General features: G+C 37.2%; 1 protein-coding gene across 1 annotated transcript in view; it reads left to right on the top strand.

The window, feature by feature from the left end:
• The window catches only part of CNGB3 (cyclic nucleotide gated channel subunit beta 3), a gene marked incomplete at both ends in the record, with an annotated part of 88109 nt that extends 72451 nt beyond the window's left edge, over window positions 1-15658 (top strand). Inside the window, 8 exons of the mRNA XM_083859665.1 lie at window positions 1603-1744; window positions 3627-3786; window positions 4152-4249; window positions 5294-5377; window positions 6984-7102; window positions 11498-11644; window positions 14137-14317; window positions 15425-15658. Of these exons, the coding sequence (XP_083715791.1) occupies window positions 1603-1744; window positions 3627-3786; window positions 4152-4249; window positions 5294-5377; window positions 6984-7102; window positions 11498-11644; window positions 14137-14317; window positions 15425-15658 (1165 nt within the window). The remainder of the gene's footprint in view (window positions 1-1602; window positions 1745-3626; window positions 3787-4151; window positions 4250-5293; window positions 5378-6983; window positions 7103-11497; window positions 11645-14136; window positions 14318-15424) is intronic.
• Window positions 15659-17793: the final 2135 nt, after the last annotated feature.

Raw genomic sequence — 17793 nt, 5'->3', positions numbered from 1 at the left:
TGATCATTGTTACTGCATTTTATTAATCTGCAACCAAGAAAAAAGGGAATTGTAATGAAAAGCAGATATCAATTGCTTGGTAATGCCTTACATTTTGGGGGAAAAAGTTGAAAACACCTTCAAGTGATTTAAGAATAAAACAAACCTCATTGGAATTGGTTGTTATTGTGAGTTTATTTTCTCATATTTGCACAAAACCGACCCTGCAGTTGTATCATTACATGAAACTCTTACTAGACTGGAGGCTATATCTTAAAAAAAGAGGAGTCTGAAATACACCTGAAGTCTGCAAGCAGACCAGGTGGCCTCAGGTTCAGAGCAGGCATGGGAAGATGAATATGAGACTTCCTATTTCAAAACAAAATTATCTCCAAAAGTATTTCTTTTGTGTCTTAGTGTTTGGTGGAGGTTGTTTGGGTTTGTTTAGTTATTATTTAAAACATAATAAAATTCAATGCACATAAGGACTCATTATTACTTCAAAAGCAGTAGTCACAGCTGAAGTAATAGAAAATCTCACTTTATAAGTAAGGGAAATGAAGTTCCACTCCTAATCATCAGCAAAGCTGAAGTCTGTGCAGAAACTTGGGAAGTCACATTCTAATTAATAGCAGGCTTTCAAAAATAGACATAAACCAACTACTTGTTTGCTTGGAAAAGATGGAAATTATAGCATTCTCACCATGATTTGAACTAATTATTCCCCACCGGAATGCTGTATTACTTGTGATACCATGTTTTAGAATGAAATTTAAACCAGAATTTTTAAAGATGCCAAGGTCCTTTTTAAAAGCATTCTTTCCAAGTCCCTTGCTGCTTTCATAAACTTGTGTTATCATACTAGTAGAAATACACGACTTAAGGACAGAAGGCTCTGTAGTGAAAAAGGCAAGAGTTTGTTAAGGTGACAGAAGGAGCTGTGGAGACCAGCAGCTAGAATATGTTAATAGAGGAGTCCGCCTTTCAATGCTGAATTAGTGAAGTGGTTTGGAGATGCTGGATTAACACACAGCTTGTGGAAACACAGCATTTTTGACATAACCCAGGAAGCAGAGCCAATAAAGGGTATTCAGAAGCAGAGTGGGAGGAAGACTAGCAAGGTAAAAGGAGTAAAAATGGACACAAGGAGAACAGTATTGCATTTGTCATTCCCACCATCAGGTTTTGCACTGGTGTCATCAAATAAAAGCCCTGAAGGGGACCTTCAAGTATTTGAGCATCTATTATCCATCTACAGAGAGTTTCTGGGAAGCCTCTAATGCTTTTCCACTGCTTTTGACCATCTTCACTTGTAGCACTCTAACACACTAATGTCCATCCAGGCAATTTTGTACATAAGTGTTCTTTAATGCTACCTAGAGTTACTAAAGAACAGTAAATTAGAGTTGCATTTCCTGTACATCCTTATTTTGCTGTCAGTGAGAACATTCAGCTCAACCTGACCTACGTAACTCTATCATTTATAAATTCATAACCCTTCATAAAAAGCTGAAAGTCTTTTGGACTGAAAAGCATCACTGAAAGGCCCAACTCAGGTAGGCATATGCTTAACTTCAAACCTAAGTAGCTGCAGTCTAACAAAAATGCTGTTTGTATCCACAGGTACCTGAGGTGTTACTACTGGGCAGTTCGTAGTTTAATCACCATCGGTGGCCTTCCAGAACCACAAACGCTCTTTGAGATAATTTTTCAACTGCTGAATTATTTCATGGGCGTCTTTGTCTTCTCCAGCTTAATTGGTCAGGTACATTAAAAAATCAATAACAACTTATATTCAAATTACCGTAATGCAGTGATAATATATTCAATTTAATGGAGTTCTGGGGAAAAGTTTAGTTTCCATCCTCTATTTTAATGTCAAACATACTTATTTTTCTGATAAATACATGTTTAATCAGTTCCCTGTTTTGCAGCTCTTATGCACACAAGCTGATTAAAAGCCAAGACTCTGCAGGACACAAATGACCTTGAAACGATGTATAATTTCTTTTTTTTCCTTACTCACAGCCAACAAGACAATTCCTTGACATTCACTTTATACTATTAAATCTGAAATAAAAATTCTAATTGTTGAATAAGTAATGCTCAGTACTACTATCAATAGGATTCTGTTCATGGAAATCCGATGATTTTTGTCAAACTAGAACTCTGATCTCTTCCACAAATTACAATATATTTGTCAATCTGAAAATTAAATGGTTTCTATTTCACTGGGTTCCCATTTGGCAGGAGGAAAAAAAAAGCCACAGCACAGCAAATCAGTTATATTTCCAAATGAATATAATTGAAATATTCCTGGTCTGTAGCTATTAAACTTGGGCTTTAGATCATAGGTTTTAAAACACATTTCCTACTGAAAAACAAATGCTGAGGTTCCTGAGTGAGGCTGTGCCTTATCAATTTCTGTAGAAACCATTCCAGACTTTTTGATCTGTCCATGCCTGTTATAAAATTATTAAGAAAAAATTAAATAAATAAACGAAATTAAAACTGAAATTGAATTCTTATTTTGAATACAACATTTGAAAAGTTCAGTCAAGCAGCTAGAGATTGCATATGTCTTTTGCTCTTTGGAACTGCAAGAACAGGTAACTGTCACTAAAGAAACTCTTCCTTATAGGATTTAAGATTCCTCCATAAATGAGAATTGCCAAAAAAACCCCACCAGGCCTACATATAAAATATTTCTTCTGGAAAACTATTGAATTCAATGATAGAGAATTAAACCTTAAAGTTTTCATATTTATAATTTTTCCCTAAATTGTTGTAACTATCAACGAAAGCCTCATTTCCCCAAGAAGATTCTGCAGAGCAGTCTCAAATTTTAAACCTTAACACACAAACTACATCATTGCAGTTTGTTTAATTTCTTGTTACAAAGAAACCTTAAAATTATTGAGTTATTCCTCCTTTAGCACACTTGCCTGAAAATTGTTATTCCCGTTGCAATCAATTGCATCTCTGTAATAAAGAGCAAATTTCAGCCCATAGCACATTAATCCTTGGCAGCTGCCATATGAAGCCATTCCACTAAAATCACATCTGAATACTTATTCTTTTGAAAAAGGAATTATCTATGAACATTAACTCAACCACTTTCTAAAAGCTGAATCACATTTGAGTTCAAATGTTAAATGATGCTCTTGCGCTAAAAACTTTAAGGTCACCTTTCAGCTGTCAGAGCTTAGGACTGATCTCTTAACTATTTAAACAGTGGCACAATCTTAGTTCTAGTGCCATCAGATGATGTTATTACAGAAATTCAGCCCAGTTTGCTTTTCTGCTGACTTGCATCGCATGCAAAATATAGAGTAGCTTTACTACGGATTTTTAAGAAAAGTATTATGTATAATTTTAATCTATGTCCAGTAATACAAGACAGAAGAATAAGCTAAAACCCAGAAACGATCTCTCTAAAATCATGTTACACTTTTTAAGACAATCAGATTAAATCTGTAATGTTTCTGAAAAAGTGGATGAAGAAAACATGCAGCCTATTCAAAACATGCAGCCTAATTCATAACTGGTCAATATTTTTGCAAAAGGTTTTACACTATTTTTATATGTTGCTGACAAGATATTAAAATCAAGACTTTTTTTGTAGTAACAACAATTGATGTTTGCAGATGAGAGACGTAATTGGAGCAGCAACAGCAGGGCAGAACTACTTCCGTTCCTGTGTGGACAACACTGTCTCCTATATGAACACTTACTCTATTCCAAAACTGGTGCAAAATCGTGTTCGAACTTGGTATGAATACACATGGGACTCTCAAGGAATGCTGGGTGAGGACTTCCAATTCCAGTTACTTAGCATGTCTGAAGTCAGAGAGGTTGTACAGATACAGATATAGGGTGAAATTCACATTTCTCCTTTTCTAAATTGCATGTAGAATGTGAGAGGAGGCTGCTCAACTTACTTTGGAAAAGAAAGAAACTACAAAGCAATATGATTCTTATTACTTCACAAATTCTATTCATTAATACAATGTTTTGGTAATAATTTTAAAAAAGATTTATTAAGCATCTTAGTAAAAGCGTATTAGTTGCTTCCTAACTTGAACTCATAAGTGTTAGAATAACTCCATTGAGTTATTTTTGCTCATTTTTGTGGACATTCCTTAATTTGTCTTTTTTTTCTTTTTTTTCAGATGAATCAGAATTACTGGAGCAAATGCCAACCAAAATGCAATTAGCCGTGGCAATTGATGTGAACTTTGCCATTGTCAACAAAGTGGATTTATTCAAAGCAAGTAGTTTTACAGGAGAATGCAGAAATATGTGGTATTCCACACAGAAACCTTGTTCTGTGCATCTTGCAACATTTAAATACATATTTGTTAGTATGCAAGGCAAAATAAGTCAAAGAAATGTCTCAGTGAATGGAGACATCAGAACAAACCCAAGTGCCTACATCTGGATTTCTTTTGTGTCAAGGCAGTCATCTTTAAAGAAAGCAAATGAGATTAAAACAAAGTCCTGTTACGACGACATCCTATAGCTGATGGTATGGTCAGACCCTGAGTGAGTTCAGAGTATAACTAATCTCAAGAGTCAGACAGAGAATAATCTAATTTTTGACACAGTCCACTTTGCTTTAGCCACTCAGGTCTGCCTGAGATCACCCATGCTATGTGTTCTGGCAATGTAACATTGGGGTGGAGAAAGGTGCATCATAGTCAGTTTTTGTGCTAAAGGAGCTTTCTCTTTACTACCATTTTTGTAGTTTTCCAGAGCTACAATTTAAATGTGTACTTAAAATTAGATATCTGGGTTAAAAGCAGGGAGATCCTGAGTTTTTAGAAGTACACACAGAAAATTTTCTTGTTAGGATATTTGCAAGAAATCACATGATATACCTGCATAAAACAGGTATGGCTGTACATTTTTTTCTACGAGTGCTGAAGACATGGAATTCATAGATTCATATAAGCATTTGACAGGATCTGTTGTTTTCCCCTGGATCAGTTTAAAAAAAAAATCTCATAAAATTCCCATAAAAAACACATAAAGCTCTGAATATAACACTTACTGAGCATCCTCAGAAAGACTAGAGGTACAGAAACTCACTTTATAAAAAATAGAAATATGTTCAACATATAAAGAACTTCATAAGTATTTTAAGTAACAACTCTTTCAGTCCTTTCTCAGCTCTAATAACTGATCTTTATGATGTTTTGAGTTTGCACTCCACTTACGGAATCCCCAGGTCATTCCTGTATTGTTTGCTTTTGAGGCACTAATAGTGACTTTTAATAATGAATTAGCAGAGTGATCAACTCTATTTTAACAGGGCTGTGATACCCAGATGATATATGACATGCTGCTAAGGTTGAAATCCATTGTATATCTACCTGGTGACTTTGTCTGCAAAAAGGTGAGCATTTTTGTCTTATTCAAATAAGAATTCTATTATGTATTTTAGAAAAGGGTTCAGATATTGGTAAAAAATGTCCTTTAAACAAAATCAATCCCGATTGAATTAGAAAGCATAAAATTAATTAAGCTAGTCTGTGTAATAACAACAAATATGCTCTCAAATTTCAATCTAGAACAAGACAATATGGATTTTATTACTTACATTACGAACCATGAAATTAAAGTAATATGGGAAAGTACTTAATGTAAATATGGCTTATCTAATGATACCTCATGAAATTTTAATATTTAAAATGGATCAAACTTAATGTTTCTATACTTCTGTACATGCAAATCCAGACTACAGATCTCAGTCTATGATGCTTTGCCTATGCCTCATTTGTGGACTCAGACACGCTTAAGTAGAATTATCTAGGAATGTAGAAAATAACACTGCATCCCATAAAGCTCCTTCCATCAGGATCTGCTCTACTTGCACTCACAGCTCTGAGCCATCTCCCTTGCACTCACAGCTCTGAGCCATCTCCAGGTTTCTAGCTGAATGCTGTCACACTGTCTCTCAGCAAAGATATCTATCTTGTCTCAACATTTTCATTTAAACCTGGCCAGACAGGTAGTTCACAGTTAAATAGCTCAGCTTCTGACTAGTGAGTCCAAGTCTCTTTCCAGAGAGAACGTTAACACAGGGCAAAGTTAGATGAAAATAAAACCTGGGGGATGAGTAGTAATCCATACTACTGCTGTTCTGGCAAGTGACCCACAGGCCCCACCACCTACACAAGTGACCATCAGAACCCCTTAACTTGTCTTTAGCAGTTCTGGTCCAACATGTTCACTAGTGTCCTGCTGCCTCCAAGAGTTAAGCATACAATCCTCCTCCAGAATGCTGGGCTAGCTCCAGTGACTCCACTGTATTAGTAGTTAAACATTGTGAATGTAGTAGTTAAAATTTGTGAATACACTGAAGGATCAAGTGTGTCCCTTCAAAGACCAATCCCAGAATTGCTGTTGGCTAAGAAGGGTGGAAGAGTAGTTTGGTGTGTTTGCTTATACAATGCACAGCATGAAAGGAACTTAGACTACAGCAGGGACTGACACGACACAGAGAATAAAGGACAGCAACAGATTCAGTCTTGATACTGCAGTCCAATGCAAATGGTTCTCAACAAAGACAGGTTATGAGAAATTGAAGTATTGACTTATTACAGGTTGATTCAGAGCTAAAAGTCCTCTCACTTGCCTAAGGCTACTCTGTGACCAACAACCACAGCAATCTCATTAATACTGCAACATGTAGTAAAGAATGTTGGAACAACCTTTCCTTTGGATGCATGTTGGTCTCACCCTACTTCACCAAGGAGATGCTGCATGCAAGCTTGGAGGACCAAGTGAAGAGATAGCAAGTGCAAGTCCCTACATTTTCAGTCCTGGCTCTATTGCTGCTGCTTTTTCACTTTTAAAACTAAATTGCAGGTTTGCCTCATAATAGTGGTACACCCTCTACTAATGATAGAGCAGAGAAGATATTTAAAGAACCTGTCATATTATTCTAAAAAAAAAAATCACTGCTAAAACATTGGTTCTTTATGTGTTTGTATGCCCAGGGAGAGATTGGCAGAGAGATGTACATCATCAAACAGGGTGAAGTTCAAGTCCTTGGAGGCCCTGATGGTACCAAAGTCCTGGTTACACTAAGAGCAGGAGCTGTATTTGGGGAGATCAGGTAGGTCCATCACTGTATTTAATACACTTTTTTAGAATTTTCAAATAATCAGCTGTTGTTTAACTTCTCTGTGGTAAGCGTGACAGCTATCATGGGGAGGCTAGAATGTGGGTAGGATCAACAAAGAAGCAAGGAGATGCATGTAAATGAAGGAAAATCTAGGTGAAGCACGAGTGATTAACAGGGTAAGATCTGAGACCAGTGTTTTGATCAATGCACACAGGGATAGAGAGACAAATTTCTTCTTTGGCATTTTAAAGATTTAACATATCTCCCTGTTATGCTGTCTGCAATACAGGAGGGCCAAATGCATTTCACTGTCTGTATAAGACTAGCTGCCCTTAAACAGCAGATGGCAAAGATGAAAATTAATTTCCAACAAAATAGATACAAAAATCCAAAATAGCAACTAGAAGTAGTTCATTTAAGAGCTGATTAAATCACTGAAAATCACACAACCCAATCTGAAAAATATTTCTTTAAAAGCATAGAAGACAAGACAAAGGTGGATAGACCAGATTTTTATTTTGTCTGAATCGGGATGAGATTTTTTTTCTGGTGGCTATGAATGGTTTTTATATTCTGTGTGCTCTTTGTATGCAAAATCTATTAACTGTTATGTGCTACATTGCCCAGTTAGCCAATCAAGTGCTAGTTTTTAGGCACTGCATCCCTCTGCTGAGGTTGGCCCAAGGAAAAGTAATAAAATTAATGTGCTGCTGCATGTGATAAACTGGATCCTTAGTTTCTTCCAGCTGCCTTCCTATTATTGTTAATGCTCTTGCTGGTAGCTCTAATCTGCTTTTTGAAAAGCAATAATCAGCTCCATGCCAGGTTTACATTTGTCCTCTAGTTGTGTCTCTCTTTGTAGTAGGGAAAACATTCCTGTTTATCCAGTGATGTGCGTAAAGAACTTGCTTAGACCTAAGTGGAAAACATCTGATATATCTCACAGTTACAGAACTTGTTCATTAAGTGGAGAAGTGAAATTATATCAGCCTTTTTGAGAAGGTTATTTGGAAGGTATTTCTCTAGGTGACAATATAATTACCTGAGCAAAGCCTCCAAACAAAAGGCTGTATTGGAAGTTATGCAGAAAGACTGAGAATGAATTCATCAATAAGGGCTGAATAATGAAAAGACAGAAGAAAAAAGCTAAAGGAGCCCCCATATGTAACACACATGTGGTTTTCAATTATTTAGTAGTCTGGTGTTTGATGTGAGAACTTTGTATTTTAAACTGAGAAATGATAACTGTTGGTTTCAAAACAAGGAAGGGGTTTTTAGACTTTTGATCTAACACAAGTGAGTACTTGTTTCCGTGGGAGAACCACACAACGACCTTTAAAGATTCATTTCCCAGTATGTGTTACTCTTTATATAATTGCCAATATGGCCAGCAATGCTATAACACTACACTACTAGTCTTGTTTTATTCATGACTGACCTACTGCAGCAGCAAACCCATTCACACACGTGTAATTTGCATATAAAATGTCAGGCAGTGGATAAACTTGAGAAAAGCCATCGTAACTGGCAGACATGGTGCACTAAGTATATCAGTAGATATATGCTCTTCCTAGGGGCAAGGTTCTAGAAAATAATGAGTTTGAATTGTGCATTTTTATATAAATTTTGTCACAGTCTCCTGAAAAGAGAATACCACAGGCAAATGGAAAAAATATTCTTTAATGGATTATGCCCTATGTTTTTTTTAGGACATCCAAGTTTTCCTCTCACTTCATAATGGTTATAACCTGATATCAGGCTGATTTCCTTCTGATTTACAATTCAAGATTTGTTTGAAGAAATATGTCAGCTTCCTTCTGAGTGGTTTAGGTACATGATTTATAAGATGCTTGCTATTTAATCTCACTCTCTTCAAAATGCATGTCAATGATGCTTAAAAGGATCCAGGAGCAAAGGAATTGAATAAAATAAAAAGTGTTTATTTCCAAAAAATTCCCTGAATTATACTAGAAAACCAAAGCAAGAGTAAAAATCAAATGTGTCCCTTGCCAATTTCATCCTTGAAAATTATTACAGAAAGGGATTAAGTAATGGGAGTTCCAATTAACATTTTACCCTCATTGCAACTTTCCTGTATAGATAATATCAGTTTGGGAAAATAAAATAATTTCAGAATCAGAAGGAAACAGATTGTTGCCTTAATGAGACAGCACATGAGCAAAGACAATTCAAAACAAGAGAAATTCAGTTATAACAACATTTCACTAGCCCAGAGAAAGTTACACTTGAGGCCAGATGTCCTCATTCATCCATTTACTGGTATTTCACTAGAACTATTTCCTATCAGAAAATGTTAATTCTGGAAAAACTAAAACATTCTCCATTTTATGTAAATTGTTGACAGGAAGATCTCTAAATGTTTCACCTCAGCTTCAGCTTTCAGCTGTTTTGTAATTTTGAACTTCATATAAAAAATCCAAACTACAGAGGCTATTTAGTTTTGTGAAAGATGACATTTTCCAGTACTTTGGTCCAGGATTTCCCTCAAAGTAGGGATGGGCTCTGCTCCTTGTAGTTTGATATCCTTCTCAGAAGCAAAATCCAGACCTATTTCCCTTCCCTGACCGACCAGTTCTCCTCATATGCACATAGATGCCCAGCTGAGCCACCACAACCCTTCACGTCCAGCTGATAACACAAGCCATTACCCAATTTCTATTAACAGCAGCTTCCTACAGAGATCAGCTATAAAAACAATAGATAAGCTGAGTCATCACTGACAATGCTGTAGCTCGACATTTAATTTTCTAGCATAAGAATTCTAAGGTTACCAACTTCTACTAATATTACAGCATTTCAGGCTCACAACAGGAGTAAAAAATGTTGGGTAAAAAAAGCAAATTTTGTGATTAATATAGAAATTACATTACCAAGAACCATTGCAAGGCAAATGTATTTGTTTTAAAATAGTTGGGCATATAACTCTTCACACACTAACCAAACAAGATTGAATGCTGAAGTACATAACACTGGCCTTAGTCAAAGATGATTCTGTTTGACCAAAGACTGCCTTACTTGTAAAATTCACCACACATCATCACCATAATGAAAAAGCTGATCTCTTTAGTCCTTGTCTACCTTGATAAAATGAGCTTTCTGTTAGGAAAGCCTAAAAATGATTGTTCAATGACTTTTTGAAAAGTGATTCATCCGAGCTCAAAAGGTGTTTGCAATTTTCTTTAGCAGCTTTTCTATTGCATGAAGAGTTATATTCTATCTGAGGAATCACACAGAATTGTTTAAAAAGAAGATGATAAACTACATTTTCAGCTTCAGTTCATGTATTGATTGCTGTCTTGAGTTGCAGAAAAACACTATGAATGTGTAAAACTAGCCTTGCACACACAGTTGCAGAGGTCTCCTACTATCCTTTATAAATTAAATGTATTATCTATATGATTTAATAGTTAGAAACATATTTTATAAATATCTTTAATATTAAAACAAATATTTCCATAACCTTAATTATTACTTCAGACGGGTATTAATTCCTGTTTATTTGGGTCCAGAGTATCTTTATTAACAAAATTTAAAATTAGATAATACTAAATGTTCTCTAAAAATATTAATTCACTGGGAAATCCTTAAAGGACAAATTTTGGGCTCTTGATTATAGTGATAGAGCAATTTTAGTATTAAGAGCAAAATGCAAATTCTCTTACTTATCAGCAGAGCTGAGAAGTGAAGTCTATTCAATTGCTTAGTGCAAGATGAACAATTTATTTTTATTTGTACATCTAATTTTTTCTCCAGATAGCCTTCCTCTGACCAACTGCTACTAGCTAAACTAGTCTAATGTCTTACATTCAAAACAAAATAGCCTTCTTTTTCTGGCAGACACATTTGTTACTGTCAGCCTGAAAGACCTTCCTAAACTGTATCATTCAACTTGCCAACATTTAAACACGAGATGTGGTATGCGAGAAAATCGAAAACTAGAGCCCCACAGAAGTTAATTCCCTCAGGAAAAAAAATCCTTGGGGGAAAATCATTCATTCACTGTAAATAATGCTGCTCTCCTTCTGATGCAAAGAATTTTCAGCAATAAAACTGATGAAATGCCAAGTTCACCTGAGAACTAAAAGAAGTGCAGTCCGAGCTGTGGGTGTCTCTTGGCAAAAATGTCTCTATGTAGCAAAACTTTTCACAGTCCTTAGCAGCTACATATGCCTGACCAAATGTGACAATTTGCCTTCCTGAGACAGAATTTCTAATCCCATCTGCACAGGGCATTTACAGAACACTGGACAGAACAGCCAGCTCCATAAGTGAGCTTTACAATGACTTCAACGGAGAACCACCAGCAAAGAGATTCCTCACTAGAGCAAGTAACACTGTGACTGATGGTGTTTATTTTCATTCCAGCCTACTCGCTGCAGGTGGAGGAAATCGAAGGACCGCCAACGTGGTGGCTCACGGCTTTGCCAACCTTTTCATTCTGGACAAGAAAACACTCAATGAAATCTTGGTGCATTATCCTGACTCAGAGAAACTTCTCATGAAGAAAGCAAAGTATGTCCTAATAAGAGTTTCTTAAATCATATCATTCAGCTGAAGGATGGACAGTTGTGACTTCCAGACGATTTGCATTCCTTTCTTGGAAAAGTAACAGTTTTAAACGCATTTGATGTTAGAGGGCAGATTTGCCTGGTAGTTTCTAGTTGAAAGTTGATGGTCTTGGAAGGAATCCCAAGGTTTGTGGAAATGTGGTAAGTAAAATGAAATCCTGAATGTAGTTGCCTTCTGCATTATATTTTAGGTAACAAAAAAAAAAAGTAGGAGATAAGGATACACATCAGGACTTCTTACATCATCAAGAAAGAAATTGCAGGACAGATATCAATTAAGGAATAGGTTTTCAAAGATGCAACAAAGCACTTGCAATTAATTCTACAGAGATATGCTTCAATGCATCCACAGACTTGTATGCATTTCCAAAATCTTAAGCAGCAGTTAGGAATGGATTTAAAGTAAGGCCTGACAAGATGGAACCACACAGATTAGATACTTGTGCATTTCATTCAAAAGCATTCTGAAAAGAGATTTCAAACCAAGATTGCTTTTCACCTTCCTTTGGCTGTAGTTTGCTAGGATGGCCATTTTCAGAGCTTTGAAAGGGCAAAGTATTGTCAGATTTTGTTATAAAATTATGACAAGATGGGTACCTTGCTACCTTGTAAAAGGTCCAAATACTTGAAATATTTCATAATCATTATTAGTATACTTCAATACCCTTATTACTCTCAACTGTTGCCTTGAATTGCTATCAAAGGTTGGAAGGTCGGTCCCAGACTTGAAATTCCCCCAGAGAAGACTAAACATAGCACAGGAGAGACATTTTGTCTTTTGGAAGTGCTAGCAAATGGCTGCATTCATCATGTTGTAACAGGCCTGGTAGTCAAACAACAGTATCTTGAGAATCATGATGTCCCTGAGGAACATGGAAACCAGACACAGGATGGGCAGACTGCTCAACTTTCAAAACCAGCTTTAACAGATAGAAAAGAGGAACAAATGCATGGACAAATGATCCTGAGCCTCAATCATTCCTGACTTTTCTCCAGCTTCTATCTAAACAGTAGTATGACCTTGTTATTCCTGTCTCTCTGTCCCACGCTGCCTCTTCTGCTTTCTTGCCCACTCTAGGCATATTCTGCCCATCCATTAAATTCTGCTTCCTCCAGACAGCCTTTCCCAACCGTGGAGCCTAATCATCCACCTTTTTTATCTGCACTCCCATTTGAGCTCAAAGACCTGTCTAGATATCAGACTAAAACCAGGATATCCTGTTTAATTTGAAAGATGGGCAGTACCTGCCCTGCACAGGAGGTCATGTATTTTGCTTACCAGTCTAGGCATCCACAAATTCTGCCAAAACTAGGCAGCAAGAGGAAATTTGTGCATTGTTTTTATAAAGATTGTGGTTATGTTCAGTTTTAGAATGAAGTTACCAGTTGCTCTGTCCTGGAAGGTTTACATTAGAGTTCTACGTGGTCATCTGACACCTTTAAAGGGCTCCTTGCAATAAACAGGAAGGATTTATTCAAGAAAGAATTTTTTATATTATCACTCACCCAATAACCCCTGTATGTTTTTTGCATAATAAAGCCATGCAAGCTGCTAAAGTATACTTTTTAATTTATGGCAATGAAATAAAAAAAAAATTAAAAAATTAAAATAAGTAAACTCTTCACTTTTGAAATTCCCAAAGTACAAGATGCTGGAGAAAATTATAGTATTATGGCATTTACTGTATTTCAGACTGCAAATATAGTCCTCACTCATAAAGAGCCTTAAGTCAGGGCTTTTGCAAGGATAGAAAAGTGGCCTTGAAAACTGTACAGTAATCTAATAGAAACTGAAAGCATGGGAACCCCCTGCTTTTTACTGGTCCTGTCTATCTCAGATCTTTCATCTAATCTTTACCCTTGTTATTCATTCTCAGTTCTTGCCATTACAGCTTCAAATCAGTACAGCTACGGGACAGTGTGAAAATCTAGTCTGCCACAAGATTGGCAGTAGTGTTTATATTGTCAGGAGGTCTTCTACTGAAGAGGACCAAAAAAAAGTACCACTGTCTAACCTGATCTATGAAAGATGAGCCATGCTGGAAGTTAGTTAATTTCTTCCTCAAGTGCCAACTGGAGTCCCAGTTGCTCTCTGAATTTGCATCCATAAGGCCAGATAAGAGACTGCCACCTCAGGTATAGGGTACCCATCCCCCTCCACACCTCTTTCATCTGTTTTGTGACACTTCAATTTGAGCCAACCCTTGTTTATACTCCAGGATATAGGTAAGGAACTCCAAGTTTGAACAGTTGCCTCCATCTCTACCAGACCCTAGGGCAAAACCTTTATTGTTTCCAATTTTGCTCTTGTCACTTGACCTGGGAACCAAGTAAGAACCACCAGATTTTCATGCATAAATGTGATATTTCAGCTTTGCAGGAACTTCGCTCAGTTTCACAGCACTGGTGTGTGTTCTTATTCCCTTCTTTCTCCAGGGTGCTGCTGAAGCAGAAGGGGAAACCTCCTCCTGGACCACCAGTGCAGCAACCACGGGGTTTGGCCAGCCTCTTTGGGCAGAAACAGGAAACTCCGAAATTGTTTAAAGCAATGCTTGGAGGAAAAGGAAAAGATGGCCTTGTTAAGCTGCTGCAGCTGAAGAAACAACAAGAAACTCGGGTAAAGCCACAGAAAACAGAGTAGAATCTACTGAGAGGGCTTGGGCAAACAGAGTAGATGAAAATTCAGCCTTGCTGCAGTCAACAGTAAAAACTCCCAGTAGCAGAGATATAACCACCTTTCCTAATCTCTGTAAACACTAATTCTGTGATTTGGCTCAATCTTTCTGAACCTGGACTTCATGCACACCAGAGAAAACAAAAGCAAGGAAAAAAAGTAAGCAAACAAAAAAACCTCTAAGAAAGTAAGGATAAATGGATTTTACAAAGGCCTCAAGGGCATCTGATCTTCTAATTTTATGTAAACAACAGTAAATACAGAAATACCCAAACACAGTAATCTGATCCAGCTGACTCGGGCACATGGCAAACTTTCCAATTCAGTGTCAGATCTCTGGTTGTTAAAAATCCTGAAGACAAAATATAAAGTGTAGCCCACACAGCTAAAACTGATTAAATCTCTAATATCTTGCACTTATGAGAAAACCACTGTTTTAACTGATGAAAAATAATTCCCACATTATACTCTGTTCAGAGAAACATTAATAAGAAACTGCTCACTTCTACACTAACCCAAAGGTGGCAGATTTTTTTTTATAGCTGAAATAAATGTAGTTATATGTAAGTTAAAAAAAGAACTTTGCACTTTGCTCACAAAAATGAGTATAGCAATATGATTGGAGCAGAAATACTGCTCATTTTAGGGTGTATTTGTGAACTTATTTGCAAATAAGCCTGGCCAAGCAATTGGGGCAGTGGGAAGTAGGTCAAGATTTATGTAACAGTCTTTCTTTCTCCACTAGTGTAAGTACATAAAAGAAGGCAAGACCTAAGGAAGGGTTCTGTGGCCCCAAAGGGGTCTGTTTCATCCTTCTATATTAGTAAGAAGCAGATATTATGAATATCCACAAGGGTTTCCCAGGTTTTACTGATATTCTGATTCTGAAATTGCATTTTTCACTTAGAAATCAATTTTCAGCATCTGAATAGAAACTTACATGTGTTGCATACCACTAATACAGTTGTCATTTCCATGACATGTACAAAATAGAACTACTTCCTGAATTTCTTCTGCAGTATTGGAAAACATTAAACATCTTGCTTCTAGGAAACTCAAGAGGAAATAGAGACCAAGCCTAAAGAAGAGGAGAAGAAACCTGTGGAGCCTGCAGCCCCCTCTGCACCCCCTGCTCCAAAGCCAAAGCCACAGGCAGAAGCTAAGCCTGCAGCCATGCAGAGAACAACCAGTAAGGAGTCTCTGATCATTAGTATGACACCATCCCCCAGAGCAGGAGAAGGAGAGATCCTTAAAGTTGAAATTAAAGAGAAAGAAAAGAAATAGATGGTGCTTTGGGGTGTGGCCCCATCTATTTGTATTGCTACATTCAGAGGGCTGGCTGGACTTGGCTCTTGGATAGAATATAAAAGTAGAGACTACACATGAGAAAAATCTACTCCAGCTCCTCGTCTTCTTGCCCTCCTCTCCTGGCACGACTGCACAAATTATTTATATTCTTAACCTTGACACTGAAGAGAGAACTTTTGGTGTATTAGAAATTGCAGGTCAGACTATATTTCACAACGACTTGTTTCTTGCTTTATCCATGCTCTCCCTTTTCTCTTACTCTGCCTTGTTCCTACTTCTCCTCTTCCCTCTCCTCTTTATACTTGCTTTCTTACTGTTCCTGTTGCTCAGTTTGCTCTTAACTTTTGTAAGTATTCTTCTCTGTTTTCTCCTCTGCGTTCCCATAGTTATCCTTTTCCTTGCTATTGCCCTACTGTTGCTAAGGTTCCTTATGTTTCTCTCTCCTCCCCTTATAATAATCGGTGACCTGGGCTTGTGACCAGCATGGCTCAGAGCAGACAGCAGGTGCTATGTGTTGGGAAGTTTTACCTTGGGACAGAGGGCAGCAAAACAAAACCATTGTCAAAAAATAAATCCCAAAATCTGCAAGAGGGAAGCAGATTACAGAATTATTGCCAGCCCTCTGAAAGCATGAACTGCTGCTTCAGCTGTCTTTGACTCTGGTAAATTAACATGGGAAAGACTTAAACAGATCACCCTCCAGAGGTGACCTACAACTTTGGGCTGCTGACTTATTTGCTTGATCTTGTCAATGGGTTGGGCATGCTCTCTGAAAAGTAAGCACTTGATACAGCTGTCTGAAGAATCTTGGTATCTAATCCAGCTACTTCAAAAATAAAGTCTATTTTATAAAAAACAGGATTTACAGTTTCTGGTTCTGCATTGCTGAGTTGCACCCAATGCTCCAATTGCTCATCTACATCATAGACTTTGACTAATGGTGCAAAGAGAAACCCATGTCTTAGCTACATCACACTTGTGAACTACAATCCTTTGTAAATCCTTTATGAGTGCCACAGCTGAGGGATACAGCCTCCCATGCAGGAGCTCCCATGCTGCCTACCTTCTGCATCAACTCATTAGTCCCAGATGCAGTATTACACCAAAGCTTGAAGCTGTGTTTTAAACTTAATGCCCAAATACTTTCTTTTCTTCCATGGGTTTGCACCTCCTCTCTCTTCCAATCCCCTTTCAGATACCATTGGATGAACAGCTTTGTAAACTAAAAACAATATGCAGAGGCCAAGCCAAGAGGTGGCAAGGGCAGGCTTCACAGCTCCTTGGCTGACCAGCCAACCAAGGAAGGCACCATGCAAAAATAAAACACTCACTTTGCAGGTTATGTACGACCCTACAGGCTATGCATTCTGTAGGCCTGTTCTTTAAAGCCTTTCAACTTCTGTAATCACAGGCAAAACTGGAAGCCTAATCAGAATCAGTGGGAAATTTGCCCAAGCAAAAACTGGATGACTGAATTCCATATGTTGTACATTCCACAATGCTCTGACGTGACAAAAATCATAATCTCTTTCAAAAGAAAGTTCTACTGCATTAGCAGTCAGGTGAAGGTTCAACTGCTTTGTGGAGAGAACCATCTTTATTTGTATGATATTTGCTATTTCATATGTAAGAAAAAAAGAACATCACCACAGACAGGAGAAAATTTTAAATTGTTTCATAAAGAATTATTCATCTATTGCATATCTAGGACTGTTTCAATGAAATCTCAAGATTAGAAATACTGCAGAACTGTTTCATGAATGAGACCTTCTATGAATAATAATGATCTATGAATTACAATATATAGTTTCACATCCTTTTTCTTCTGAGAGAGAGTTGTCAAAGCATTACAGAAGGGAGGAAAACATTCCCCATATTTTAACATTTTTATATGAAAAAGTAAAGCTCACTCTCATTGAAAAGAACTGATTCCCTCCTGCCTACACAGAATTACCTGCTACTAGGTAATTTTGAACGTTTTCTCTGTGGGCATATTTAAGTTCATCAATCACACACTGACATAAATTACAAAGTAAAGGCTGAGACTGCAATACCATGTGCTTCACTGCAGTGACAGAGCTTCCCACGAATTGCTGCTTTGCTACAGTTCG

This window comes from Zosterops lateralis (assembly GCF_965231275.1).
Source record: "Zosterops lateralis genome assembly, chromosome: 1".
Lineage (NCBI taxonomy): Eukaryota > Metazoa > Chordata > Aves > Passeriformes > Zosteropidae > Zosterops > Zosterops lateralis.
This window is presented reverse-complemented; position numbering and strand designations above follow the sequence as displayed.